The sequence below is a fragment of the Miscanthus floridulus genome (genome assembly GCF_019320115.1).
Source record: "Miscanthus floridulus complete chloroplast genome, cultivar PI295762".
NCBI lineage: Eukaryota > Viridiplantae > Streptophyta > Magnoliopsida > Poales > Poaceae > Miscanthus > Miscanthus floridulus.
In genome coordinates, this window is record NC_035750.1 from 36,171 (window position 1) to 61,201 (window position 25,031).

At 37.2% G+C, this 25,031-nt stretch overlaps 15 protein-coding genes, 8 non-coding genes and 1 pseudogene across 23 annotated transcripts, besides 3 other annotated features. All coding sequences in view use genetic code 11, as the record gives it.

Annotated features, from left to right (window-relative positions):
• Positions 1-25,031: part of a sequence feature (JLB, junction IRB-LSC) that runs on past both edges of the window.
• Positions 1-25,031: part of a sequence feature (large single copy region; LSC) that runs on past both edges of the window.
• Positions 458-865, plus strand: atpF (ATP synthase CF0 B subunit; one of the parts in which the record gives this gene). Coding sequence (YP_009421738.1) covers positions 458-865 — 408 coding nt within the window.
• atpA (ATP synthase CF1 alpha subunit) lies at positions 956-2,479 on the plus strand. The gene has a single exon. The coding sequence runs from the start codon at positions 956-958 to the stop codon at positions 2,477-2,479; it is 1,524 nt and encodes a 507-aa protein (YP_009421739.1).
• On the minus strand, positions 2,616-2,687 carry trnR-UCU. Its single transcript has one exon. It is a non-coding gene; the product is annotated as a tRNA-Arg (tRNA).
• Positions 2,858-2,911, minus strand: trnfM-CAU. Its single transcript has one exon. It is a non-coding gene; the product is annotated as a tRNA-Met (tRNA).
• Positions 3,073-3,384, minus strand: rps14 (ribosomal protein S14). The gene has a single exon. The coding sequence runs from the start codon at positions 3,382-3,384 to the stop codon at positions 3,073-3,075; it is 312 nt and encodes a 103-aa protein (YP_009421740.1).
• psaB (photosystem I P700 chlorophyll a apoprotein A2) lies at positions 3,529-5,733 on the minus strand. The gene has a single exon. It carries the CDS (start codon positions 5,731-5,733, stop codon positions 3,529-3,531), a length of 2,205 nt encoding a protein of 734 aa, YP_009421741.1.
• On the minus strand, positions 5,759-8,011 carry psaA (photosystem I P700 chlorophyll a apoprotein A1). The gene has a single exon. It carries the CDS (start codon positions 8,009-8,011, stop codon positions 5,759-5,761), a length of 2,253 nt encoding a protein of 750 aa, YP_009421742.1.
• Positions 8,616-8,774, minus strand: ycf3 (photosystem I assembly protein Ycf3; one of the parts in which the record gives this gene). Coding sequence (YP_009421743.1) covers positions 8,616-8,774 — 159 coding nt within the window.
• On the minus strand, positions 9,516-9,743 carry ycf3 (photosystem I assembly protein Ycf3; one of the parts in which the record gives this gene). Coding sequence (YP_009421743.1) covers positions 9,516-9,743 — 228 coding nt within the window.
• On the minus strand, positions 10,498-10,629 carry ycf3 (photosystem I assembly protein Ycf3; one of the parts in which the record gives this gene). Coding sequence (YP_009421743.1) covers positions 10,498-10,629 — 132 coding nt within the window.
• On the plus strand, positions 11,219-11,305 carry trnS-GGA. The gene has a single exon. It is a non-coding gene; the product is annotated as a tRNA-Ser (tRNA).
• On the minus strand, positions 11,586-12,191 carry rps4 (ribosomal protein S4). The gene has a single exon. The coding sequence runs from the start codon at positions 12,189-12,191 to the stop codon at positions 11,586-11,588; it is 606 nt and encodes a 201-aa protein (YP_009421744.1).
• Positions 12,511-12,583, minus strand: trnT-UGU. Its single transcript has one exon. It is a non-coding gene; the product is annotated as a tRNA-Thr (tRNA).
• trnL-UAA lies at positions 13,379-13,413 on the plus strand (one of the parts in which the record gives this gene).
• On the plus strand, positions 13,866-13,914 carry trnL-UAA (one of the parts in which the record gives this gene).
• On the plus strand, positions 14,294-14,366 carry trnF-GAA. The gene has a single exon. It is a non-coding gene; the product is annotated as a tRNA-Phe (tRNA).
• ndhJ (NADH dehydrogenase subunit J) lies at positions 14,957-15,436 on the minus strand. The gene has a single exon. The coding sequence runs from the start codon at positions 15,434-15,436 to the stop codon at positions 14,957-14,959; it is 480 nt and encodes a 159-aa protein (YP_009421745.1).
• ndhK (NADH dehydrogenase subunit K) lies at positions 15,535-16,281 on the minus strand. The gene has a single exon. The coding sequence runs from the start codon at positions 16,279-16,281 to the stop codon at positions 15,535-15,537; it is 747 nt and encodes a 248-aa protein (YP_009421746.1).
• Positions 16,272-16,634, minus strand: ndhC (NADH dehydrogenase subunit 3). Its single transcript has one exon. The coding sequence runs from the start codon at positions 16,632-16,634 to the stop codon at positions 16,272-16,274; it is 363 nt and encodes a 120-aa protein (YP_009421747.1).
• trnV-UAC lies at positions 17,582-17,618 on the minus strand (one of the parts in which the record gives this gene).
• Positions 18,221-18,259, minus strand: trnV-UAC (one of the parts in which the record gives this gene).
• On the plus strand, positions 18,476-18,548 carry trnM-CAU. The gene has a single exon. It is a non-coding gene; the product is annotated as a tRNA-Met (tRNA).
• Positions 18,661-19,074, minus strand: atpE (ATP synthase CF1 epsilon subunit). Its single transcript has one exon. It carries the CDS (start codon positions 19,072-19,074, stop codon positions 18,661-18,663), a length of 414 nt encoding a protein of 137 aa, YP_009421748.1.
• On the minus strand, positions 19,071-20,567 carry atpB (ATP synthase CF1 beta subunit). The gene has a single exon. The coding sequence runs from the start codon at positions 20,565-20,567 to the stop codon at positions 19,071-19,073; it is 1,497 nt and encodes a 498-aa protein (YP_009421749.1).
• On the plus strand, positions 21,368-22,798 carry rbcL (ribulose-1,5-bisphosphate carboxylase/oxygenase large subunit). The gene has a single exon. It carries the CDS (start codon positions 21,368-21,370, stop codon positions 22,796-22,798), a length of 1,431 nt encoding a protein of 476 aa, YP_009421750.1.
• Positions 23,086-23,364, plus strand: rpl23 (annotated as a pseudogene).
• Positions 23,086-23,364: a sequence feature (rpl23 pseudogene for ribosomal protein L23).
• Positions 23,743-23,853, plus strand: psaI (photosystem I subunit VIII). Its single transcript has one exon. It carries the CDS (start codon positions 23,743-23,745, stop codon positions 23,851-23,853), a length of 111 nt encoding a protein of 36 aa, YP_009421751.1.
• Positions 24,212-24,769, plus strand: ycf4 (photosystem I assembly protein Ycf4). The gene has a single exon. It carries the CDS (start codon positions 24,212-24,214, stop codon positions 24,767-24,769), a length of 558 nt encoding a protein of 185 aa, YP_009421752.1.

Sequence of the window (25,031 nt, forward strand, 5' to 3'; positions counted from 1 at the left end):
AGAAGGGCACGCAGTCCTTTTTCCAATGCCAAATGGACGACCTATGTATAAAAAAAAGAGAAATTTTTTGGATTTGAAGAAAAAATAAAAGGAATTCTATCAATTTTTATTTTCCATTTATTTAGTTTGTTTTTCTTAATGAAATTGAAATTATTAACTAACAGAGCAAACACAAATAAAGAAACAACTTTGCTGACCATGATAGATTTTTATCTAGTTGGAAGAGTCCTCTTAATATTCATCTAGTCTTATATAAGTTTGGGTATATAGAAATACAAACAGAAAAGAGAGGATAGAGGATAGGCTCATTACATAAAAAAAAGATATGGAAATAGCCATAATACATAACAAAAAAGAAAAAAAGGAGCGGGAGAGCCAAATGAATCGAAAGATTCATGTTTGGTTCGGGAAGAGATCATAAAAATTGTAAACTTAATAGCAAGATAATCTACTTTCATTAAAAGATTTATTAGATAATCGAAAACAGAGGATCTTAAGTACTATTCGAAATTCGGAAGAATTGCGTAGAGGGACCCTTGAACAACTCGAAAAAGCTCGTATTCGATTACAGAAAGTCGAACTAGAAGCAGATGAGTATCGAATGAATGGATACTCTGAAATAGAACGAGAAAAAGAAAATTTGATTAATGCTACTTCTATTAGTTTGGAACAATTAGAAAAGTCTAAAAACGAAACCCTTTATTTTGAAAAACAAAGGGCGATGAATCAGGTCCGACAACGGGTTTTCCAACAAGCTGTACAAGGAGCTCTAGGAACTCTGAATAGTTGTTTGAATACCGAGTTACATTTCCGTACGATTCGTGCTAATATTGGCATTCTCGGGGCCATAGAATGGAAGAGATAATTAAATTTATTAGGTTTTGAACTTCTACTTTTGTTTAGAATTTAGGCATTATTTTTCCCTTGCTTCCAAAAAAAAATTAAAGAAACACTAATGGCAACCCTTCGAGTCGACGAAATTAATAAAATTCTCCGCGAACGTATTGAACAATATAATAGGAAAGTAGGGATTGAGAATATCGGTCGCGTAGTGCAAGTGGGGGATGGGATTGCTCGTATTATAGGTCTTGGTGAAATAATGTCAGGTGAATTAGTCGAATTTGCAGAAGGGACGAGAGGTATTGCTCTGAATTTGGAATCCAAAAATGTTGGGATTGTATTAATGGGCGATGGGTTGATGATACAAGAGGGAAGTTTTGTAAAAGCAACAGGAAGAATTGCTCAGATACCCGTGAGCGAGGCTTACTTGGGTCGTGTTATAAATGCTCTCGCTAAACCTATTGATGGGAGAGGCGAAATTGTCGCTTCAGAATCTCGCTTAATTGAATCTCCTGCTCCGGGTATAATTTCTAGGCGTTCCGTATATGAACCCCTTCAAACAGGGCTTATTGCTATCGATTCGATGATCCCCATAGGGCGCGGTCAGCGAGAGTTAATTATTGGGGACAGACAGACTGGCAAAACAGCAGTAGCCACAGATACAATTCTCAATCAAAAAGGGCAAGATGTAATATGTGTTTATGTAGCTATCGGTCAAAGAGCATCCTCCGTGGCTCAAGTAGTAACTACTTTCCACGAAGAGGGGGCCATGGAATACACTATTGTAGTAGCTGAAATGGCGGATTCACCCGCTACATTACAATATCTCGCTCCTTATACGGGAGCAGCCCTGGCTGAGTATTTTATGTACCGCGAACGGCATACTTTAATAATTTATGATGATCTCTCCAAACAGGCACAAGCTTATCGCCAAATGTCCCTTCTATTAAGAAGACCTCCCGGCCGCGAAGCTTATCCAGGGGATGTTTTTTATTTGCATTCACGCCTTTTAGAAAGAGCCGCTAAATTAAATTCTCTTTTAGGCGAAGGGAGTATGACCGCTTTACCAATAGTGGAGACTCAATCTGGAGACGTTTCCGCCTATATTCCTACTAATGTAATCTCAATTACAGATGGACAAATATTCTTATCCGCGGATCTATTCAATGCCGGAATTCGACCTGCTATTAATGTGGGTATTTCAGTTTCCAGAGTGGGATCCGCAGCTCAAATTAAAGCCATGAAACAAGTAGCTGGCAAATCAAAATTGGAACTAGCTCAATTCGCAGAATTACAAGCCTTTGCACAATTCGCCTCTGCTCTGGATAAAACAAGTCAGAATCAATTGGCAAGGGGTCGACGATTACGGGAATTGCTTAAACAATCCCAATCAAACCCTCTCCCAGTGGAAGAGCAGGTAGCTACTATTTATACCGGAACGAGAGGATATCTTGATTCGTTAGAAATTGAACAGGTAAAGAAATTTCTGGATGAGTTACGTAAACACCTAAAAGATACTAAACCTCAATTCCAAGAAATTATATCTTCTAGTAAGACATTCACCGAGCAAGCAGAAACCCTTTTGAAGGAAGCTATTCAGGAACAGCTTGAACGGTTTTCCCTTCAGGAACAAACATAAATATAGCATGTCTACTCTTATTAGTATAACTCGTGTTAGTAGAAGAGGAATCGTTGAGAAAGATTTTTCATTTGAATCATGCAAATTTTTTTTTAGTTTTTAGTATAGTTATTTAAAGAATAGATAGAAAAAAGATTGCGTCCAATAGGATTTGAACCTATACCAAAGGTTTAGAAGACCTCTGTCCTATCCATTAGACAATGGACGCTTCTCTTTATTATTTTATTCTTTCTTTTTTATTTTGCTTTCTCGGAACAAGAGAAATAATAAAAAACTGTTAGACCGAAACTCTTTTAGGAAAGAAAAACAAATCCATATACCATATACAAATGGATGATACATATATCATAAAGAAGGAATATGGAGCAGGTAGTCAGTATCGAACCCGTAACCCCAAGCTTATGAGCTTTGTGAGCTACCAAACTGCTCTACCTTCTTAGCGGGGAACTGGTGGATAAAAGGGGGTTGGATAGGCCCCTCTACCATATCTATACAAATAGAATAGTCCACTTATACAGAATGGTAAAGAGGGCTCTTCTACGATCATCAATTCGAGAAAACCATACAAATATGAAAGAAAGGGTATTTTATCCTTACCAACTGGATCTTGTTGCACCCGGTAACAAACATGCATAAACCATTTCTCGAAGTATGTGTCCGGATAGCCCAAAGTCTCGATAGTTAGCTCTAGGTCTTCCGGTTAAAAAACAACGTCGATGAAGGCGTGTAGGTGCACTATTACGTGGTAGGGATTGCAATTTTTCTTGCATTTTTGTTTTTTCGCTCAAACTCAAAGGGGAAACTTTGCTTCTTATCTTTTTTTTTGAGGATCGACGAATCAAATGATATTTTTGTTCTAATTTATGCCGCTTCTTCTCCCTCTGAATCAAACTTTTTTTTGCCATAATGTGCCGTTCCTCTTATTACCAAGTATATGGTTCTAATCCTAGATAGAAAAATAAATAGAAAAAATCTAAAAAGGCGGATCCTCCCTCTCCATCAAGAGTAATGAACTGGGTTCTGATACAGTACAAAAAAAAATAACTAAATTAACCAAACTTGCCTGATGTTGAGGCAATCAAGAAAGCTGCATAAGTGAATATATAACCCACGGAAAAGTGGGCTAATCCGACCAATCTTGCTTGCACAATGGAAAGAGCCACGGGCTTATCTCTCCAGCGAATTAAATTAGCCAAAGGTGTGCGTTCATGAGCCCATGCTAAAGTCTCAATTAATTCCTGCCAATATCCACGCCAGGAAATTAAGAACATAAATCCTGTAGCCCAAACAAGATGTCCAAATAAGAACATCCAAGCCCATACTGATAAACTATTCATCCCAAAAGGATTATATCCATTAATAAGTTGTGAAGAGTTTAACCATAGGTAATCTCTTAACCATCCCATCAAATAAGTGGAGGATTCATTAAATTGTGAAACGTTGCCCTGCCATAATGTAATGTGTTTCCAATGCCAATAAAAAGTAACCCATCCAATGGTATTTAACATCCAGAAAACTGCCAAATAAAACGCGTCCCAAGCAGAAATATCACAAGTACCGCCGCGCCCTGGGCCGTCGCAAGGAAAACTATACCCGAAATCCTTTTTATCCGGCATTAATTTGGAACCGCGTGCATCTAAAGCACCCTTTACTAAAATCAATGTAGTTGTATGCAAACCTAGAGCAATAGCATGATGAACCAAGAAATCCCCAGGTCCTATTGTTAAGAAAAGCGAATTACTATTCTCATTAACAGCATTCAACCATCCGGGCAACCATATGTTTCGACCTGCATTGAAAGCGGGGCCATTCGTTGAAGATAAGAGTATATCGAACCCATATGTCGTCTTACCATGAGCAGATTGTATCCATTGGGCAAATATAGGTTCGATCAAGATTTGCTTTTCTGGAGTACCAAAAGCAAGCATAACGTCGTTATGAACATAAAGGCCCAAGGTATGGAATCCTAGGAAGAGGCTAGCCCAACTTAAATGAGATATGATAGCTTCCTTATGGTCTAACATTCTTGCCAATACATTATCTTCATTCTGTTCCGGATTGTAATCCCTAATGAAAAAAATAGCTCCATGAGCAAAAGCCCCTGTCATGATGAACCCTGCAATGTATTGGTGATGAGTATATAAAGCAGCTTGAGTAGTAAAGTCTTGTGCTATGAATGCATAAGCAGGTAAAGAGTACATATGTTGAGCTACTAAGGAAGTAATAACCCCTAAGGAAGCTAGAGCAAGGCCTAATTGAAAATGAATCGAATTATTGATTGTATCATAAAGGCCTTTATGCCCACGTCCTAATCGACCCCCCGGAGGAGTATGTGCTTCTAAAAGATCTTTGATACTGTGCCCAATTCCGAAGTTAGTTCGATACATATGACCGGCAATGAGAAAAATAAATGCAATAGCTAAATGATGATGAGCAATATCGGTCAGCCACAAACTTTGTGTTTGTGGATGGAATCCCCCAAGAAGGGTCAGAATGGCAGTTCCCGCTCCTTGAGTGGTACCAAATAAATGATTACTCGAATCAGGATTTTGGGCATAAAGATTCCACTGACCCGTCAGAAGGGGACCCAACCCCTGGGGATAGGGTAATACATCTAAGAAATTATTCCATCGAACGTACTCCCCCCTGGATCCGGGAATAGCAACATGAACTAAATGTCCTGTCCAAGCCAAAGAACTTACTCCGAAAAGTCCTGACAAATGATGATTCAGACGAGATTCGGCGTTTTTGAACCACGAAAGGCTTGGCTTCCATTTGGGTTGTAGATGTAACCAACCCCCTATTAAGGATAGCGTAGAAAGAAATAATAGAAAAAGAGCTCCAGTATAAAGATCTTCATTGGTGCGCAATCCAATTGTATACCACCACTGATAAACCCCAGAATAAGCGATATTCACTGGACCGGCAGCACCTCCTCGAGTAAAGGCTTCCACGGCGGGTTGCCCAAAATGAGGATCCCAAATGGCATGAGCAATAGGTCTTACGTGTAAAGGATCCTGTATCCATGATTCAAAATTTCCTTGCCAAGCTACATGAAACAGATTTCCGGACGTCCATAGAAAGATTATTGCTAACTGCCCAAAGTGAGAAGCAAAAATGTTCTGATAAAGACGTTCCTCAGTAATATCATCATGACTTTCGAAATCATGTGCGGTAGCAATACCAAACCAAATACGACGAGTAGTGGGGTCCTGAGCTAAGCCTTGGCTAAACCTGGGAAATCTTAATTCCATAATGCCTTTCAAATCCTCCTAGCCACTATCCTACTGCAATAATTCTCGCTAAGAAGAATGCCCATGTTGTGGCAATTCCACCCAGAAGGTAATGGGTTACTCCTACAGCACGTCCTTGTATAATGCTCAAGGCTCTAGGCTGAGTAGCAGGAGCAACTTTTAATTTGTTATGAGCCCAAACGATAGATTCAATGAGTTCTTGCCAATAACCACGGCCGCTGAATAAAAACATTAAACTGAAAGCCCAGACAAAATGAGCGCCTAAGAAAAAAAGACCATATGCAGATAATGAAGAACCATAAGACTGAATTACTTGGGATGCCTGTGCCCACAAGAAATCTCGAAGCCAACCATTAATCGTAATGGAACTCTGCGCAAAGTTTCCCCCTGTGATATGAGTTACTATCCCTTGATCACTTATAGTACCCCAAACATCCGACTGCATTTTCCAACTGAAATGGAAAATGACTACCGAAATAGAATTGTACATCCAGAATAGACCTAAGAAAACATGATCCCAGGCGGATACTTGACATGTTCCCCCTCGCCCAGGTCCGTCGCAAGGGAAGCGAAAGCCAAGATTTGCTTTATCAGGTATCAGACGGGAACTGCGAGCAAATAAAACACCTTTCAAAAGTATTAATACAGTCACATGGATGGTAAATGCGTGAATGTGATGGACTAAAAAATCTGCGGTTCCTAATGGAATAGGTAACAAAGCTACTTTGCCGCCTACAGCTACTAACTCGCCGCCTCCCCACGTTAAGCTGGTACTTGTTGTTGCACCAGGAGCTGTTACGCCAGGCGCGCCAGCATGGATATTTTGTATCCATTGAGCAAAGATGGGTTGTAATTGTATGGCGGTATCCGAAAACATATCTTGGGGACGGCCTAAAGCACTCATGGTATCATTATGAATGTACAAGCCAAAACTGTGAAAACCCAGAAATATACATACCCAGTTAAGGTGGGATATGATTGCATCGCGGTGTCTAAGGACGCGATCTAATAGATCGTTGTATCGAGTAGTTGGATCATAGTCTCTTACCATAAAAATGGCTGCATGTGCAGCAGCACCAACTATTAGAAATCCGCCAATCCACATGTGGTGTGTGAACAAGGAAAGTTGTGTACCATAGTCAGTAGCTAGGTATGGATAGGGGGGCATAGAGTACATATGATGAGCTACAACAATAGTTGTAGAGCCTAGCATAGCTAGGTTAAGAGATAATTGAGCATGCCATGACGTTGTTAGGATTTCATAGAGACCTTTATGGCCTTGTCCTGTAAACGGGCCCTTATGAGCCTCCAAAATATCTTTAAGTCCATGACCAATACCCCAATTGGTCCTATACATATGACCAGCGATCAGGAAAAGAATAGCAATAGCTAAATGATGGTGTGCAATATCGCTCAACCATAGACCACCGGTTATTGGATCTAGTCCTCCGCGAAAACTAAGAAATTCCGCATATTTGGACCAATTCAAGGTGAAAAAGGGGGTTGCTCCTTCGGCAAAACTAGGATAAAGTTGAGCCAAAAGGTCGCGATTCAAGATAAATTCATGAGGAAGTGGTATCTCTTTAGGATCAACCCCAGCGTCGAGAAATTGGTTAATCGGTAAAGATACATGGATTTGGTGTCCCGCCCAAGAAAGAGACCCAAGTCCTAATAACCCCGCTAAGTGGTGATTCAACATGGATTCTACATCTTGGAACCAGGCCAATTTGGGAGCGGCTTTGTGATAATGGAACCAACCGGCAAAAAGCATTAACGATGCAAAAATCAATGCACCAATTGCGGTACAATAGAGTTGTAATTCACTAGTTATTCCGGATGCTCGCCAAATCTGAAAAAAACCAGAGGTTATTTGGATTCCTCGGAAACCCCCGCCTACATCACCATTCAAAATTTCTTGTCCTACTATTGGCCAAACTACCTGAGCACTGGGTCCAATGTGAGTAGGATCACTTAGCCATGCTTCATAATTGGAAAAACGGGCACCGTGGAAGTACATGCCACTCAACCAAAGAAAGATAATGGAGAGTTGGCCGAAATGAGCACTAAAGACTTTTCGGGAGATCTCCTCCAAATCACCGGTATGACTATCGAAATCGTGAGCATCAGCATGTAGGTTCCAGATCCAAGTGGTAGTGTCGGGGCCCTTAGCTATTGTTCTTGAGAAATGCCCGGGTCTGGCCCATTCCTCAAAAGATGTTTTTACAGGATCCCTATCCACAGCAATTTTAACTTCTGGTTCCGACGGACGAATAATCATTAAGTCCTCCTCTTTTCGGACAAGACATACAAAGAGACCCGCCAACTGTCTTTTTATGGAATCTTTTAAAGATAGATATTATGATTAGTCCTTTTCTTTACTATCTACCGTCCTTCTATTTTTTTTTAGTTATTCACTGGAGCAATTATATATTGAAGTCAATCCGAGGCAAGTGTTCGGATCTATTATGACATAAGGATTAGGTGCCTAACGGACATTGGTTATTCTGGAAAATTATTTCCCGACATAACAAAAAAATCTTTTTTTACGTTTTAATTTAAGAAGCTAGTGTATTTTTTTTCTGAGGGTATAAGCCCCTATCTACATCTACTTTCCTTGAGTGAGCATAATATAGATTTTTTGATTCGATTCCAAATTCCAAGATAACTCATTAGAATTATTAATAAGACCGTCCTGATATATTAGGTAGGAATATTTAGATTGCCGACTTTTATGTACTTTATTACTTCTGTTCCAGAGCCTATCCCTATTGTTTATCCTTATGAAATATGATATAAAATTGAAGGTAGAAGAAAGGGATATAATGAAATTCTTGATTTGATCTTCAACCAAACCACCCTTTTTATGAAAATGGAGAGTGGTCTTATTCAAATTCAAAGCGCTTCGTAATCTTTAACCAGTTCTGTGCTTCAATATAATTTCCTGGAGTAAGCGCTATAGCTTGTTTCCAATACTCAGCAGCTTGATCAAACCAAGCTTCCGCAATTTCCGAATCGCCCTGTAGAATGGCCTGTTCTCCTCGGTCGGAATAGGCAGTTCCTTTCCCTAGAACCGTACTTGAGAGTTTCCTACCTCATACGGCTCATAAATTGCTATCTGAATTTCCCCTATATTAACTGAATTCGATTTCTCAAAAATCAATCCAATTTCTTCTTGGGTTAAGCAGAAGAAGTTAATTACCTAAGTTTCAAACCCTAATTTTGATCAATAATCAGTTTGATCTTTTCTCCCACCTTCAGAAGAATGAAGCATAGATAGACCTATATCCTTCCCTTCGTTCGAATTTTCTGAAAGGTAACTATCTCAGTTTCGTTTCTTTCATATATGAAATTTCTATAGAATCCTGGAAAAAGACCTTTTTCCATAAGAAAGAAAAAAGAACTTACTATCTTTGGGATCTGATACTACACCGCTGCTTAATCCCTTAGTGGATCGGCTTTATTACATAAGCGGATTCCTAAATTTTGTCCCATATCGTGGTATAATGAAGCAGTTTTTTTTAGTTGTATCGACCCAGTCGCTCACTAATTGATCTTTACGGTGTTTTCTCTATCAATTTCAGCTTTATCCATAGAATAGTAGTATAGGCTCTACTTTCTTCCTATTTTGATTCTCGTGAAGTGTCCTTCCTTCCTACAGCTGATAGGGTAAAATCGTTGTTTTGACGATCCCTATGTAGAAAGCCCTCTTTTCTAGTATTCACTAGAAAATTTCCTCCTTTCTTTTTTTTTTTTTTTTCTTTCTATAGTGGAGATAGTCGCACGTAATGACAGATCACGGCCATATTATTAAAAGCTTGCGGTAAGAAGGGGTTTCGTTCTAGCGCCCGGAAATAATATTCCAAAGCCTTTGTATGCTCTCCATTGCTTGTGTGTATAAGGCCTATGTTATATAGTATATAACTTCGATCATAGGGATCAATTTCTAGTCGCGTAGCTTCATAATAATTCTGCAAAGCTTCCGCATAATTTCCTTCGGATTGAGCCAACATCCGTTACGGTCGTTCATTCTATTCAAAAAATCTCCGTTCCAAAACCGTACATGAGGTTTTCATCTCATACGGCTTCTCCCTTCTATACTCTCATACGGCTTCTCCCTTCTATACATAGTACTAAGCGAAAAATCTATAGAATAAAAATAGAATTAGTCCCATCTCATTATGGACCGAAGGGGGCTGGTATTTTTCCAAGAAATCTCTAGCCAACCTTCCCCCAAGAGGTTTTTCTTAACACCAATGAATTATATTAATGCTAGAGGAAAACGATAGCTCCAAGAATTTCTTTGTTCTCAACGCCTCCTATTTAGAGGAATTAGCCACTTCAACGACCTTTGATGGTTATAAGGGTATCCAAAGTACAAACCTGATGGTTGTTTGTTATCCCAACCATTCTTCCCAACCCTGATACCAATCAGGAAAGGGCTAATTTCTAACAAAGTTTTTCTCTTGTTGATTCCTATTTCGTGGTGTAGTGCTTTTCTCCCCTATGCTGCCTATTGGTACTAGTAGAGTCGGATTGGCCTGTAATACAGAACCTATCCTGTAGGTGTAACCTTTCGCTCAATACTCAAATCTACAATTGAAGCATCTGAGGCCACATCAATCGAGGATACACGACAGAAGGAATTGTTAGTTCACCTCACCTTCCCCAAGCGCGGGTTTCCTTTACTAATTTTGTTCTCTCTATGCGAACCCTCTCTCTTTCTCGTAAGAATGAGATATAGGTAGGGCTAAAAAAAAAGAGTCAAATCGCACCATCTCTATAATAAGTAAATGCCCTTTTTTCCCCGGAGGTTGTCGGAATTATTTGCAATAAAATATTGGCTACAATCGAGGAGGTCTTATCAATGAAATTTCCATTTATACGGGATCTAGGCATAATTCCCAACCCATTCTATATAGAATTCTTTTCATTCTATCACAAAATAACATAAAAACAAAACATTCGATTCTTATAAATCGATCCATATGCTCTAAATGGATAAGAGAGGTATGGATTTTCCGCTCAGCTCAAATTGTCTCCTTTTCCTTCTGTTTGGACAAGAAGAGATATGAAATATTTGACTAAGACTGGATTTCATTCCACTTTCCTATTTCTCAACAACAACTTCTCTCATCAGCTATTTCGCGTTTTCAAAGTAATTAATTGCCCCATACCCCTTTTATATTTAGATTGTATGGCGTAATGTACCTTATGCAAATAGAATTCTAGGGTTCCTTTATTTTCTTATGGAATAAGAAGAATTCTTCCATTCTCTTTTGATTTTGGTTTTCCCCAAAGAAAAACTTTTCGAGGGAGCGGAATTCCTAGTAAAAAAATACAGGATCCTTCCACTTAGATGAAAAGGAATTTTTCCATACAATCCAATAGAGCCATGGAATTCCCGAGCCGTTGTGGCTGTACCTGTACTGCAGGAATACGAAAACTCGCTATTCACTCAGTTTATTTTCCATAATAAGATTATGTAGGAGAGATGGCCGAGCGGTTCAAGGCGTAGCATTGGAACTGCTATGTAGACTTTTGTTTACCGAGGGTTCGAATCCCTCTCTTTCCGTTTCTCTTAATTCATCAATGTTAGCGATCACAATGTATCAAATTAAATAACAATTTATTCCAACAATAATACCTTTAATTAATAGAAATTATCTATAGCAAATTACTGTGGTATGTAAAATACACATCGAGGAAATAACAAAAAATAAAAAAGGATCCTAGGGTTAATCTATTTCTGCTAGGTGAACGGGAAAATACGAATTAAGAGCCTTAGGTCGATTTAGTTCGGGGAAAGGGGAAGGGGAAAAAAATTCTATGAACCTTTCCTTTTTTCGTTAAGTTCAAGTCTGGCGAGAATAATATTCTACAACTAACAACTCATTTATTTTGAGACCGACCCACTTCCTATCTAGAATTTTTTTTACTAGTCCTTTATATTGCAATGTGTCAACCGTCAAATGCTTTGGTAATTTGCCCGGATCAGATGAAGCAATATAATTTTGAACCAAACGTTTTGATCGTTGGTTATCCTTCGTAGTAATAATATCTCGGGGTTTGCAACGAAAGCTTGGTATATCAACTATACGACCATTAACTAAAATATGTCTATGGTTAACTAATTGTCGGGCCCCAGGAATGGTTGAAGCCATACCCAATCGAAAAAGGATATTATCCAAACGCATTTCAAGTAATTGTAGTAAAACCTGACCTGTGGATCTTTTTGCTTTTCCAGCGATATGTACATATCTAAGTAATTGTCGTTCTGTCAGACCATAATGAAAACGCAATTTCTGTTTTTCTTGAAGACGAATACGATATTGCTCTTTTTTCCCAGAATGGAATTTCTTTTTCTGATTACTTCCGGATTTAGGCGTTTTTCTAGTGAGTCCTGGTAAAGCTCCCAGACGGCGTATTTTTTTTAAACGAGGCCCTCGATAACGGGACATGAAGACTCCTTTTTTATTTTATTGAAATTTCATTTTACACAATAAATTTCGTTCTATTTACATTACAGAATACAGCGAAATTCAAACAGAATTAAACTAAAGGATAAACAGAGTAAAATCTACTAAAGTAACACAAAAAATGGAGTAACACAAAAAATGGAATTTCATCAACATCTGGATTTTTTGTATATATATTATTTATTTTTATGCTTTGTATCTAGCAAAATTGTAAGGTAAAACGACATAATAGACCCTGGATTCCCCATTTAATTCGGAGAAAAAGAGAAATTCTTGTTCATGGAACATCGATAGAAAAAAAAGCCGACTATCGGATTTGAACCGATGACCCTCGCATTACAAATGCGATGCTCTAACCTCTGAGCTAAGTGGGCTTACATAACAGAAATAGTGTAACAAATAAAAATATATATAGGGAATCTGTAAAATGTCAGATCTTAATTATTAATCTTAGTTATTAACTAGTTCTAAATTGGAAGTTCCACTTAGAAAAAAAATACTAGAATTTCATAAAGATAAAGTTAGCTTGATATGCTTAACTAAATGATATTCTTAAATAGGATTATAGAATTTATTGAACTTTCTTTTTATTTCTCTAATTCGCAAATGGATTTTTCTAATAGAATCTATTCCAAATTCTATATTGAATTTGATTTCAGATATTTTCAATTTGATATGGCTCGGACGAATAATCTAATACATAGAAAAGAAGAATATATATGAATAATATAATAAAGAGAAAATGCAAATCTCTTGGCATTTTCATTTGATCATTATATACATTTTTGAGATATTTTGTTTTTTTTTATTTGTTAATAATTTAAGGATAAATAGTTCACTAAGGAGAAGATAGAATCATAGCAAATGAAATTTCTAATTCAGCTTAGAAAAAAAGAATGAATATCAAGCGTTATAGTATGATTTTGAATACTCTAAAAAAGGAAGGAGGGAGGCGGGAGAGATAAAAACTTTTGGATATATTCATTCCGATTGAATTGCAAATATATCAACGATAAAATCAATTCAATTCTGAATTGCAATAAGCGAGCGGGGTGTCTCAAATAGAGATGAGTTGCTAGACTACGTCGAATAATGAATTCAATGATTCAAAAAAACTAAAAGATGGATTAAATTATACAAGGAATCCTGGTTTCAAAGAAAAGTAAAATGGGGATATGGCGAAATCGGTAGACGCTACGGACTTGATTGTATTGAGCCTTGGTATGGAAACCTGCTAAGTGGTAACTTCCAAATTCAGAGAAACCCTGGAATGAAAAATGGGCAATCCTGAGCCAAATCCACTTTTTTGAAAAAACAAGTGGTTCTCAAACTAGAACCCAAAGGAAAAGGATAGGTGCAGAGACTCAATGGAAGCTGTTCTAACGAATCGAAGTAATAACGATTAATCACAGAACCCATATTATAATATAGGTTCTTTATTTTATTTTTAGAATGAAATTAGGAATGATTATGAAATAGAAAATTCATAATTTTTTTAGAATTATTGTGAATCTATTCCAATCGAATATTGAGTAATCAAATCCTTCAATTCATTGTTTTCGAGATATTTTAAAAAGTGGATTAATCGGACGAGGATAAAGAGAGAGTCCCATTCTACATGTCAATACTGACAACAATGAAATTTCTAGTAAAAGGAAAATCCGTCGACTTTATAAGTCGTGAGGGTTCAAGTCCCTCTATCCCCAAACCCTCTTTTATTCCCTAACCATAGTTGTTATCCTTTTTTTCTTTTATCAATGGGTTTAAGATTCACTAGCTTTCTCATTCTACTCTTTCACAAAGGAGTGCGACAAGAACTCAATGAATCTTATGCTATTCATTAAATAGATGATTTCTTTTTTTTTTATTTATTTTATTTCTTTTTTTTATTTATTAGAGTAGAGTATCGGCAAGGAATCTCGATTATTAATTCGATTTTTTTAAGTATTATTAAGTAAGCCATCCACAATGCATAGGACTACCCCTCCCCATTTCCTAATTTTGAATGGAATACTTTATTGATTTTTTAGTCCCTTTAATTGACATAGATGCAAATACTTTACTAAGATGATGCACAAGAAAGGGTCAGGATAGCTCAGTTGGTAGAGCAGAGGACTGAAAATCCTCGTGTCACCAGTTCAAATCTGGTTCCTGGCACAGAAAAAAAGGATCTACCGAATAGATATTGATACAAATATTTTGAGATGGATTGGGGTAAATATTCATTAAAAATCTACTTAGTCTAGAGTAAGTAGATAAATGTCTAGAGTAAGTAGATAAATCTCTAAACACTTCTTTTTCTTTTTAAAATAAAAAAGGGTTCAAATCTCTGGTTCTTTTCTTTATGGTATAGAAAGAGGTGAGATTAGGTGCCCTTTTCTTCATTTTGCATTTCTTATTAATTTTGTATGCCGCTATTCCGAAGAATATTTTTTTTATTCTTGCTTATCCTACTTTCCTAGTTGTTCTAAGTAATATGCGCGGTACAAAGTTCGTGGTAGGAACTTCTTTGAGTCATTGTATTTTTCTGTTCATACGAAGGAAACAAATATGTGATTTTCCAAATTGGAAAATCGAAATGAAGCCCTTTTTGTTCAGTCTATCTGGACCTTTTTGTATAATAGGAATTAATTAGAATATTATATTCTAAGTATTTCGTTTCGTCTAGGAACAGAACCTCAAAATATTCCTTGACTTGAATAAAATCTGGAATTGTGTTGTATAAGTGAACATGAATTTATTATCACTCAATGAGCATCTTGTATTTCATAGAAATTGGGGGTTATATAGTCCTTACGTAAGGGCCAGCCTATCCAACTTTCAGGCATTAAGATACGTTTAAGACGTGGATGATTATCATAAGAAATTCCCACCATATCATAAGATTCGCGTTCTTGAAAATCGGCACTTCTCCAAACCCAGAAAACAGACGGGATTCTAGGATTATCCTTTTGGGCAAAGACTTTTATGCATACCTCTTCTGGGTTATCTATACCATACTGTATTCTCGTAAGATGATACACGCTAGCTAAAGATCCACCGGGTGCTACGTCATAAGCACATTGGGAACGTAAATAATTGTAACCATATACATATAAAATGACAGCAATGGAATCCCAATCCCCCGCTTTTATTTGTAAAGTCTCGACTCCTCGATGATCGAAGCCCAAAGACCTATGAACCACGTCATGTTTAACTAGCCAATTAGATAACCAACCCTGCTGCATTGTCTTGATCTCTCCCCCTTTGTATAAATATTTCACATTTCAAATGCAAGTTTGAAAGATTGCACTGCTCTTTCTTTTTCTGCACAAAAGAACCCCTCCTAATTCACTAATTTGTAGGAAGATACTGAACTTTTGGATTTGAAAAAAGTTTCAGAAGATATATCTAAAGTAGATGGTGATTGATAGAGCAATTCTTGTTCGTAAGTTCCAGTGTGAGTACTGCGCCGAACATAAAGTTTGTGACGGGTAGTAAAAGATCTATTTTTCTTTTGACTTTGACATAGAGTTCGATCCTCAATTATTTCTCGCGCTATCTTCTTACGAAGTTTTGTTAGGGCATCTATAACAGCCTCTGGTTTAGGCGGGCAACCCGGCAGGTAGACGTCCACAGGAATTAACTTATCAACTCCTCGAACAGTACTATAGGAATCTGTACTGAACATGCCCCCTGTAATAGTACAGGCTCCCATAGCAATGACGTATTTCGGTTCAGGCATTTGCTCATATAATCGCACTAAAGATGGAGCCATTTTCATTGTTACCGTACCAGCTGTTAAAATTAGGTCCGCTTGTCTAGGACTTGATCTTGGTACCAATCCATAACGATCAAAGTCGAATCGTGAGCCTATTAATGAAGCAAATTCAATGAAACAACAACTGGTACCATATAGAAGGGGCCATAAACTTGAGAGTCTTGACCAATTCGAAAGATCGTTTGGTGTAGTTGAAATAACGGAATTAGAACTTGTTTGGTCGAGTAACGGAAACTCAATCAAACTCATAATTGTCTCAATGGAATCTTTTCCTTCTTTTTTTTTTTTTTCTGAATATTCAGTTAAGACCATTCCAAGGCTCCTTTTCGCCATGCATAAACTAAACCAACAACTAGGATAAGCACAAAAATGAAAGCTTCGATAAAAACGGATACACCCAATACGTCGAAACTCATTGCCCAAGGGTAGAGAAAGACTGTTTCCACATCAAAAACAACAAAAACTAGCGCAAACATGTAATAGCGTATTCGGAATTGTAACCAAGCCCCCCCCATGGGTTCTATACCCGATTCATAACTAGAAAGCTTCTCTGGTCCTTCACTAACCGGGGCTAAAAGTCCTGAAATCCAAAATACCAAAATAGGAATAAGGCTTGCTATTATTAGAAATGTCCAAAAAATATCATATTCGTGAAGCAGAAACATAAATGTACTCCCATTAATGTGGAATAGGCGGAACTGAATTAGTCAATTCAAGTTGACATTGTCAATTTATCCAGAACTTCTCTCTTTTCCTCGGTGAAACAAGAATCTGTTTTGCTCAAACCAAAGGCAAGAAGCGCTTACTTTAGCCTTTGTTTCTTTTGTGATATGTCTTCCTTAAGGATTCATCCAATGTAATCCCCACTTCCCTTCTTTTTGATTTCCCTTCTATTTAGATATGATATAGACCTAATTCTTATACAAAGAAAACTCTTTCGCTTCACTTTGTCTCACTTTCTCTAGAATCTCTAGAAAAAAGAATAGCTCTACCCTTTAGTTAATGATAGTCAGAGACTATTAAATAAAAAAGAAAATACTTACTACTAATTAGATTAGAACCTAATTAAAATCGGATGATTAATATATACATCCTAATGAGGAGTAATACTAAAAAAAAGAACTCTATTTCAGAATTATGAAACAGAATATCCTGTTTTATTATTTACTCTTTCTTTTTTTCTTTCGATTTTTTCTATTTTATTTAAAGTGGATCGATTTAGATAATGTATATAATGTATATTTATACAATGTATATTTAGATAATGTATATGATAGTAATATACTTCAAACAAAATAGGAATTCGCAAAATGGAGAAAATCGTTGCAGTCATTATAGGAAAGTATAGGGAGACTTAGAGCATATCCTATTTGAAGGAGGATGAAATTCAAATCAGGTAAGCGATCCTTCCTTCTATTGATTTGATCAAAATTCTTTTTTCTTTTCCTGTCTCTCTGATTTTCGATGAATGAGCCTATGGTAATGTTTTTATCTCTATTCTATGGCGCAATCGACCGTCGAGTCTATAAACAAGTACTAAATAAGGAAAAGAAAACTATACTAAAAGAAACATAAGATATCCATCCTAAAATGGAAAAAAAGACGTATATATTAGGGCTATACGGATTCGAACCGTAGACCTTCTCGGTAAAACAGATCAAACGGATTATTATCGAAATGATTCGAACTGTTTCAAAGACCCAACATGCATTTTTCTGCATTGGGCTCTTTCATCAACTGATGTAAAGATCAGTTAATTCGCCATAGTTTTTCTTTAGGGAAAGATAATAAGATGGCTCCCTGTGCTCTGATTGATTATTTGTCTTATGATCTATCTAGGAACAATACCAAAGTGTTTCAAAGAAGGATTACCTTGACTTAGGTCTGCCTCCGGCCTAAATTAAATCAACCTAAGTGAAATGGAGTCTCTATCGTTCCGCTGCAAGAGTTTACTATGAGACTTCATACACCTTAAAGTTCATAGAACGAAAAGAAGTTTTTTGGAGGCCCTTATCCTCATTACGCCTAGCATTGAGTGGGCTGGATATTTACCTTATCAACTAGCAAATCAATAGGGGTTCTATTTGAGTAAGTACCTGAATTGGCACCTGAATCGGACTGAACCAGCTGTTTGTCATTGTCAGGCTACTGTTCTTCTATTCTTTCGAATCCATGAAGTAAGACATTGATTTTGCAACAAGGTCAATTATGTTCATTGCATAATAAGTTCCCTTGAAAAGCATTGGCGCACGTGTAAACGAGTTGCTCTACCGAACTGAGCTATAGCCCTTGTCAGAGATATCTTAACATATAGATAATTTCTTGTCAAGATGAATATTCTCTAATGCCAGAGGATATCCCTTTCATCCGTTTACTATATAACATAACCATACCAATAACGGAATAACATAACATAAACATACCAATAATGGAGCGGTATTGCTTATAAAAAGGATTCAATCTATAATCGATCGAAGTAATGGGGCTTCTTTTGTGGTGATAAATTGCCTACTTAACTCAGTGGTTAGAGTATTGCTTTCATACGGCGGGAGTCATTGGTTCAAATCCAATAGTAGGTAGGTAGGTAGAAAAATTACTAGATAGCATTGGACTTACTTCGCTTCGCTATCTAATAACTTTTTCTACCCTTCTTTCCTTTTTCTTTGTATCAACGAAACCTTTGGATTGTCTTCAATTGGATGGGGGAATCCAATTGACAGCCTCGACTCGTATCCTAGCTCGTCTGAGAGCTAGCTTCGCTTCAACCAATTCTTTCGTACCCTCAGCTTTACTCAAGTTAGCTTCGGCTATTTCAAGTGCCTGTTGAGCTTCTTCTGGATCAATGTCACTACCCAGTTCTGCATCATTTCCTAAAATGATGATCTCATTATTAACTATTCTCGCAAAACCACTCCACAGAACCGCCGTTAACCATTGGTCGTTGAGGAGGCGTATTCTCAAAGGACCCATATCTACAGCTGTGTTAATGGGGGCGTGGTTTGGTAATACACCAATTTGGCCACTATTAGTAGATAAAATGATTTCTTTCACTTCACAATCCCAAATAATTCGTTTAGGAGTCAGTACATAAAGATTTAATTTCATTTCTTCAATTTGCTCTCCTCTTCTAAGTTTATAGCTTTCGTGCTAGCTTCATCGATGTTCCCCACTAAATAAAAAGCCTGTTCGGGTAGGCCGTCTAATTCTCCGGAAAGGATTAGTTGAAATCCCCTAATTGTTTCTGCAAGACCAACATACTTTCCTGGAGAACCAGTAAAAACTTCTGCCACAAAGAACGGTTGTGATAAGAACCGCTCGATTTTTCGTGCTCTTGCTACAGTTAAACGATCCTCCTCCGATAATTCATCCAATCCAAGAATTGCGATAATGTCCTGAAGTTCTTTGTAACGTTGTAAAGTTTCCTTAACTCTTTGCGCAGTTTCATAATGTTCGTTGCCAACGATCCGAGGCTGTAACATAGTTGAGGTTGAATCTAAAGGATCTACTGCGGGATAAATACCCTTGGAAGCTAATCCTCTGGAAAGTACGGTAGTAGCGTCCAAATGTGCAAATGTTGTGGCAGGAGCAGGGTCGGTCAAATCGTCTGCAGGTACATAAACTGCTTGGATCGAAGTTATAGATCCCTTTTTGGTAGAGGTAATTCTTTCTTGCAAAGAACCCATTTCTGTACTAAGGGTAGGTTGATAACCCACTGCGGAGGGCATTCTGCCTAATAAGGCGGATACTTCCGATCCTGCTTGAACAAAACGAAAGATATTATCGATGAATAAAAGCACGTCTTGCTTATTAACATCTCGGAAATATTCTGCCATAGTTAGGGCAGTTAAACCAACTCTCATACGAGCTCCCGGCGGTTCATTCATTTGGCCATAGACTAGAGCTACCTTTGATTCCTCAATATTTTTTTCATTAATTACTCCGGATTCCTTCATTTCCATATAAAGATCATTTCCTTCACGAGTCCGTTCCCCTACTCCGCCAAATACGGATACGCCTCCATGAGCTTTAGCAATGTTATTGATTAATTCCATGATGAGTACTGTTTTACCTACTCCTGCCCCCCCAAACAGTCCGATTTTTCCTCCACGTCGATAGGGAGCTAAAAGATCGACCACCTTAATACCTGTTTCAAAGATAGATAATTTCGTATCTAACTCGATAAAGGCAGGCGCAGATCTATGAATAGGGAATGTTGCACTAGTATCCACAGGACCCAAATTGTCAATAGGCTCCCCAAGAACGTTAAAAATTCGTCCGAGAGTAGCTCCACCGACTGGAACACTGAGAGGAGTTCCCGTGTCAATCACTTCCATTCCTCTCATCAACCCGTCTGTAGCACTCATAGCCACAGCTCTAACTCGATTATTTCCTAATAATTGTTGTACCTCACAAGTCACATTAATTTTCTTATCGGCAGTGTCTCGACTCTTGACTATCAAAGCATTATAAATATTAGGCAACTTGCCCGGGGGAAAAGTGATATCCAGCACGGGTCCAATAATTTGATCAATACGCCCTACGCTTTTTTCTTCAATTGTGGAAACCCCGGGACGCGAAGTAGTAGGATTGGTTCTCATAATTATCACATAATTTTCAAAAAAAAAGGAATTTGTCGAAATTTTTTTTTTCTTGTTGAATAATGCCAAATCAAAAAAAATATCCAAAAATCCAAAAGTCAAAAGGAAATGAATTAGTTAATTCAATAAAAAAGAAAAGGGGACTCGCACTTGATTTCGTTGCCCAAGCGAATCCCATTCAATTGTTTACTTATGGAATGAGTCCGTTGGAAAGTTCAATCCATTTTTTTTTTCATATAAATTTAGCCTTTTGTGAAGGATCTGTGCCTACTCTACTTTCCTATCTAGGACTTCGATATACAAAATATATACTACTGTGAAGCATAGATTGCTGTCAACAGAGAATTTTCTTAGTATTTAGGTATTTAGATTCAAAATATCAAAGGGGCCTATTAAGAACTTTTAAAATTGTAAAATAAAGATTAGGGATTGGTTTGGGTTGCGCTATATCTATCAAAGAGTATACAATAATGATGGATTTGGTGAATCAAATCCACGGTTTAATAACGAACCGTGTTAACTTACCATAACAACAACTCAATTCCTATCGAATTCCTTCCTATCGAATTCCTATAGTAAAATTCCTATAGGATAGAACGTACACAGGGTGTACACATTATATATGAATGAAACATATTCATTAACTTAAGCATACTCCTTTTTTTATTTAATGAGTTGATATTAATTGAATATCTTTTTTTTTTTAGATTTTTGCAAAGGTTTCATTTACGCCTAATCCATATCGAGTAGACCCTGTCGTTGTGAGAATTCTTAATTCATGAGTTGTAGGGAGGGACTTTATGTCACCACAAACAGAAACTAAAGCAAGTGTTGGATTTAAAGCTGGTGTTAAGGATTATAAATTGACTTACTACACCCCGGAGTACGAAACCAAGGATACTGATATCTTGGCAGCATTCCGAGTAACTCCTCAGCTCGGGGTTCCGCCTGAAGAAGCAGGAGCTGCAGTAGCTGCGGAATCTTCTACTGGTACATGGACAACTGTTTGGACTGATGGACTTACCAGTCTTGATCGTTACAAAGGACGATGCTATCACATCGAGCCCGTTCCTGGGGACCCAGATCAATATATCTGTTATGTAGCTTATCCATTAGACCTATTTGAAGAGGGTTCTGTTACTAACATGTTTACTTCCATTGTGGGTAACGTATTTGGTTTCAAAGCCTTACGCGCTCTACGTTTGGAGGATCTACGAATTCCCCCTGCTTATGTAAAAACTTTCCAAGGTCCGCCTCACGGTATCCAAGTTGAAAGGGATAAGTTGAACAAGTACGGTCGTCCTTTATTGGGATGTACTATTAAACCAAAATTGGGATTATCCGCAAAAAATTACGGTAGAGCGTGTTATGAGTGTCTACGCGGTGGACTTGATTTTACCAAAGATGATGAAAACGTAAACTCACAACCATTTATGCGCTGGAGAGACCGTTTTGTCTTTTGTGCCGAAGCAATTTATAAAGCACAAGCCGAAACCGGTGAAATCAAGGGGCATTACTTGAATGCGACTGCAGGTACATGCGAAGAAATGATTAAGAGAGCTGTATTTGCAAAGGAATTAGGGGTTCCTATTGTAATGCATGACTACTTAACAGGAGGATTCACCGCAAATACTACTTTGTCTCATTATTGCCGCGACAACGGCCTACTTCTTCACATTCACCGAGCAATGCATGCAGTTATTGATAGACAGAAAAATCATGGTATGCATTTCCGTGTATTAGCTAAAGCATTGCGTATGTCGGGGGGAGATCATATCCACTCCGGTACAGTAGTAGGTAAGTTAGAAGGGGAACGCGAAATAACTTTAGGTTTTGTTGATTTATTGCGCGATGATTTTATTGAAAAAGATCGTTCTCGCGGTATCTTTTTCACTCAGGACTGGGTATCCATGCCAGGTGTTATACCGGTGGCTTCAGGGGGTATTCATGTTTGGCATATGCCAGCTCTGACCGAAATCTTTGGAGATGATTCCGTATTACAATTTGGTGGAGGAACTTTAGGACATCCTTGGGGAAATGCACCTGGTGCAGCAGCTAATCGTGTGGCTTTAGAAGCCTGTGTACAAGCTCGTAACGAAGGGCGCGATCTTGCTCGTGAAGGTAATGAAATTATCAAAGCAGCTTGCAAATGGAGTGCTGAACTAGCCGCAGCTTGTGAAATATGGAAGGAGATCAAATTTGATACTTTCAAAGCGATGGATACCTTATAGATATAAGTAGATAAAACTAGATATAAAGAAGGTCTAAATAAAATAAAAAAGAAGAAAAATAGAAAGAGAAAAAATAAGTTAAGAAATGCAGTAATTCTTCTTTATTCTTCTAATTGATTGCAATTAAATTCGGCTCAATCTTTTCTAAAAAAAAGACTGAGCCGAATTTAAATAGATCTTGATACGATCATGAGACTTGACAAATCGAGATTCTTCTATTCTAGATATATAGAATATAGAAAGGTATAATACAATAAACAAATATAAATAAAAATATAGTATTATCGTACGATAATGGAATCAAATACGCAATATTTACAGAAAAGAGTCTTCGTTTATTGGGAAAGAATCAATATACTTTTAATGTCGAATCGGGATTCACTAAGACAGAAATAAAGCATTGGGTCGAACTCTTCTTTGGTGTTAAGGTAGTAGCTGTGAATAGCCATCGACTACCCGGAAAGGGTAGAAGAATGGGACCTATTCTGGGACATACAATGCATTACAGACGTATGATCATTACCCTTCAACTGGGTATTCTATTCCACTTCTACCCTTTAATTTAAAGGGTATTCTGAAAGAAGTATTTCTTTTATTTTCACAATAGCTTTCTTTTGAATCCAATTTCAAGTTCGATTAGAAGGATAGAAAGGCGATGAGAATGGGAAAAGAAAAATTCAATATTTTATTTTAATGAGTTCCCCTTTTTAGTTCCCCTTTTTTGCAATTTTATTATTTTCAATTCCATTCATTTTTTTTATAGAATACTTTTTTATTCTATATCTATAAAAAAAATAGTATTCTATAAAAAATCTTTATTTTGTAAACTAAAAAATACAATAGTCAATATTCCTTATAATAGATATACTTAATTATATCATAAGAATCTTAAGATATATTTCGAATAGATAGAAATAGTAAATTTGAATTGAGACACATATTCTATGACAGATCTTAACTTACCCTCTATTTTCGTACCTTTAGTAGGCTTAGTATTTCCGGCAATTGCAATGACTTCCTTATTTCTTTATGTGCAGAAAAATAAGATTGTCTAGAAACGACGGGGCCAAATTTTCTCAATGTATTTCCAGGATCATAATACAGATATTTTTTTGTGTAAGTAGTATAATATGATAGGGTATGTAGCTCTTTCTACACACAAATGAAAAACGTCTATGGATGCAGATATAAGCTACGAGCATAAATGCATGCATATGCGTAGCCGACTATAGCGAGTTTTTTTTTAAGTGGATCCACTAATTTTTTTGAATAGAAAGTCAATGTATCTAACCAATTATTTCACAGGAGTACTAGCTACTGAAGGCTATTTCAGAATCAAAAAAAGTAAAGTAAAAATCATTTAGCTTATTCTCTCAATTTCAATTGACCGCTACTGGATTTAGTATATCTAATATGAATTGGCGATCAGAACACATATGGATAGAACTTCTAAAAGGTTCTCGAAAAAGAGGTAATTTTTTCTGGGCCTGTATTCTTTTTCTAGGTTCATTAGGATTCTTAGCGGTTGGGGCTTCCAGTTATCTTGGTAAGAATATGATATCTGTACTTCCATCTCAACAAATTCTTTTTTTTCCACAGGGGGTCGTGATGTCTTTCTACGGAATCGCGGGCCTATTCATTAGCTCCTATTTGTGGTGCACTATTTTATGGAATGTAGGCAGTGGTTATGACCGATTCGATAGAAAAGAGGGAATAGTGTGCATTTTTCGTTGGGGATTCCCTGGAATAAAACGTCGCATCTTCCTTCAATTCCTTGTGCGGGATATCCAATCAATTAGAATTCAGGTTAAAGAGGGTCTTTATCCTCGTCGTATCCTTTATATGGAAATCCGGGGCCAGGGGGTCATTCCCTTGACTCGTACTGATGATAAGTTTTTTACTCCACGAGAAATTGAACAAAAAGCTGCCGAATTGGCCTATTTCTTGCGTGTACCAATTGAAGTATTTTGAGTACCAATTGCAATTTTTTGCAATTGTAAGGGGATTTTCGAGTATTTATCTAAAGGAAGGAACAAACGAGGATAAGAGAAAATTGCTTCGAATTTGTTTTGTCCAAGTGAGATATATGGCATACTATTCTTCCATTTTTATATGAAAGGCCTTTTTTTTATTTCTCTATTCCACTCCATTTAGATCTAAGAAAGAACCCAATACAATGAAATTCCACTAGTATACAAAAAGAGAAATAGATACAAATACAAGGTCTCAAACC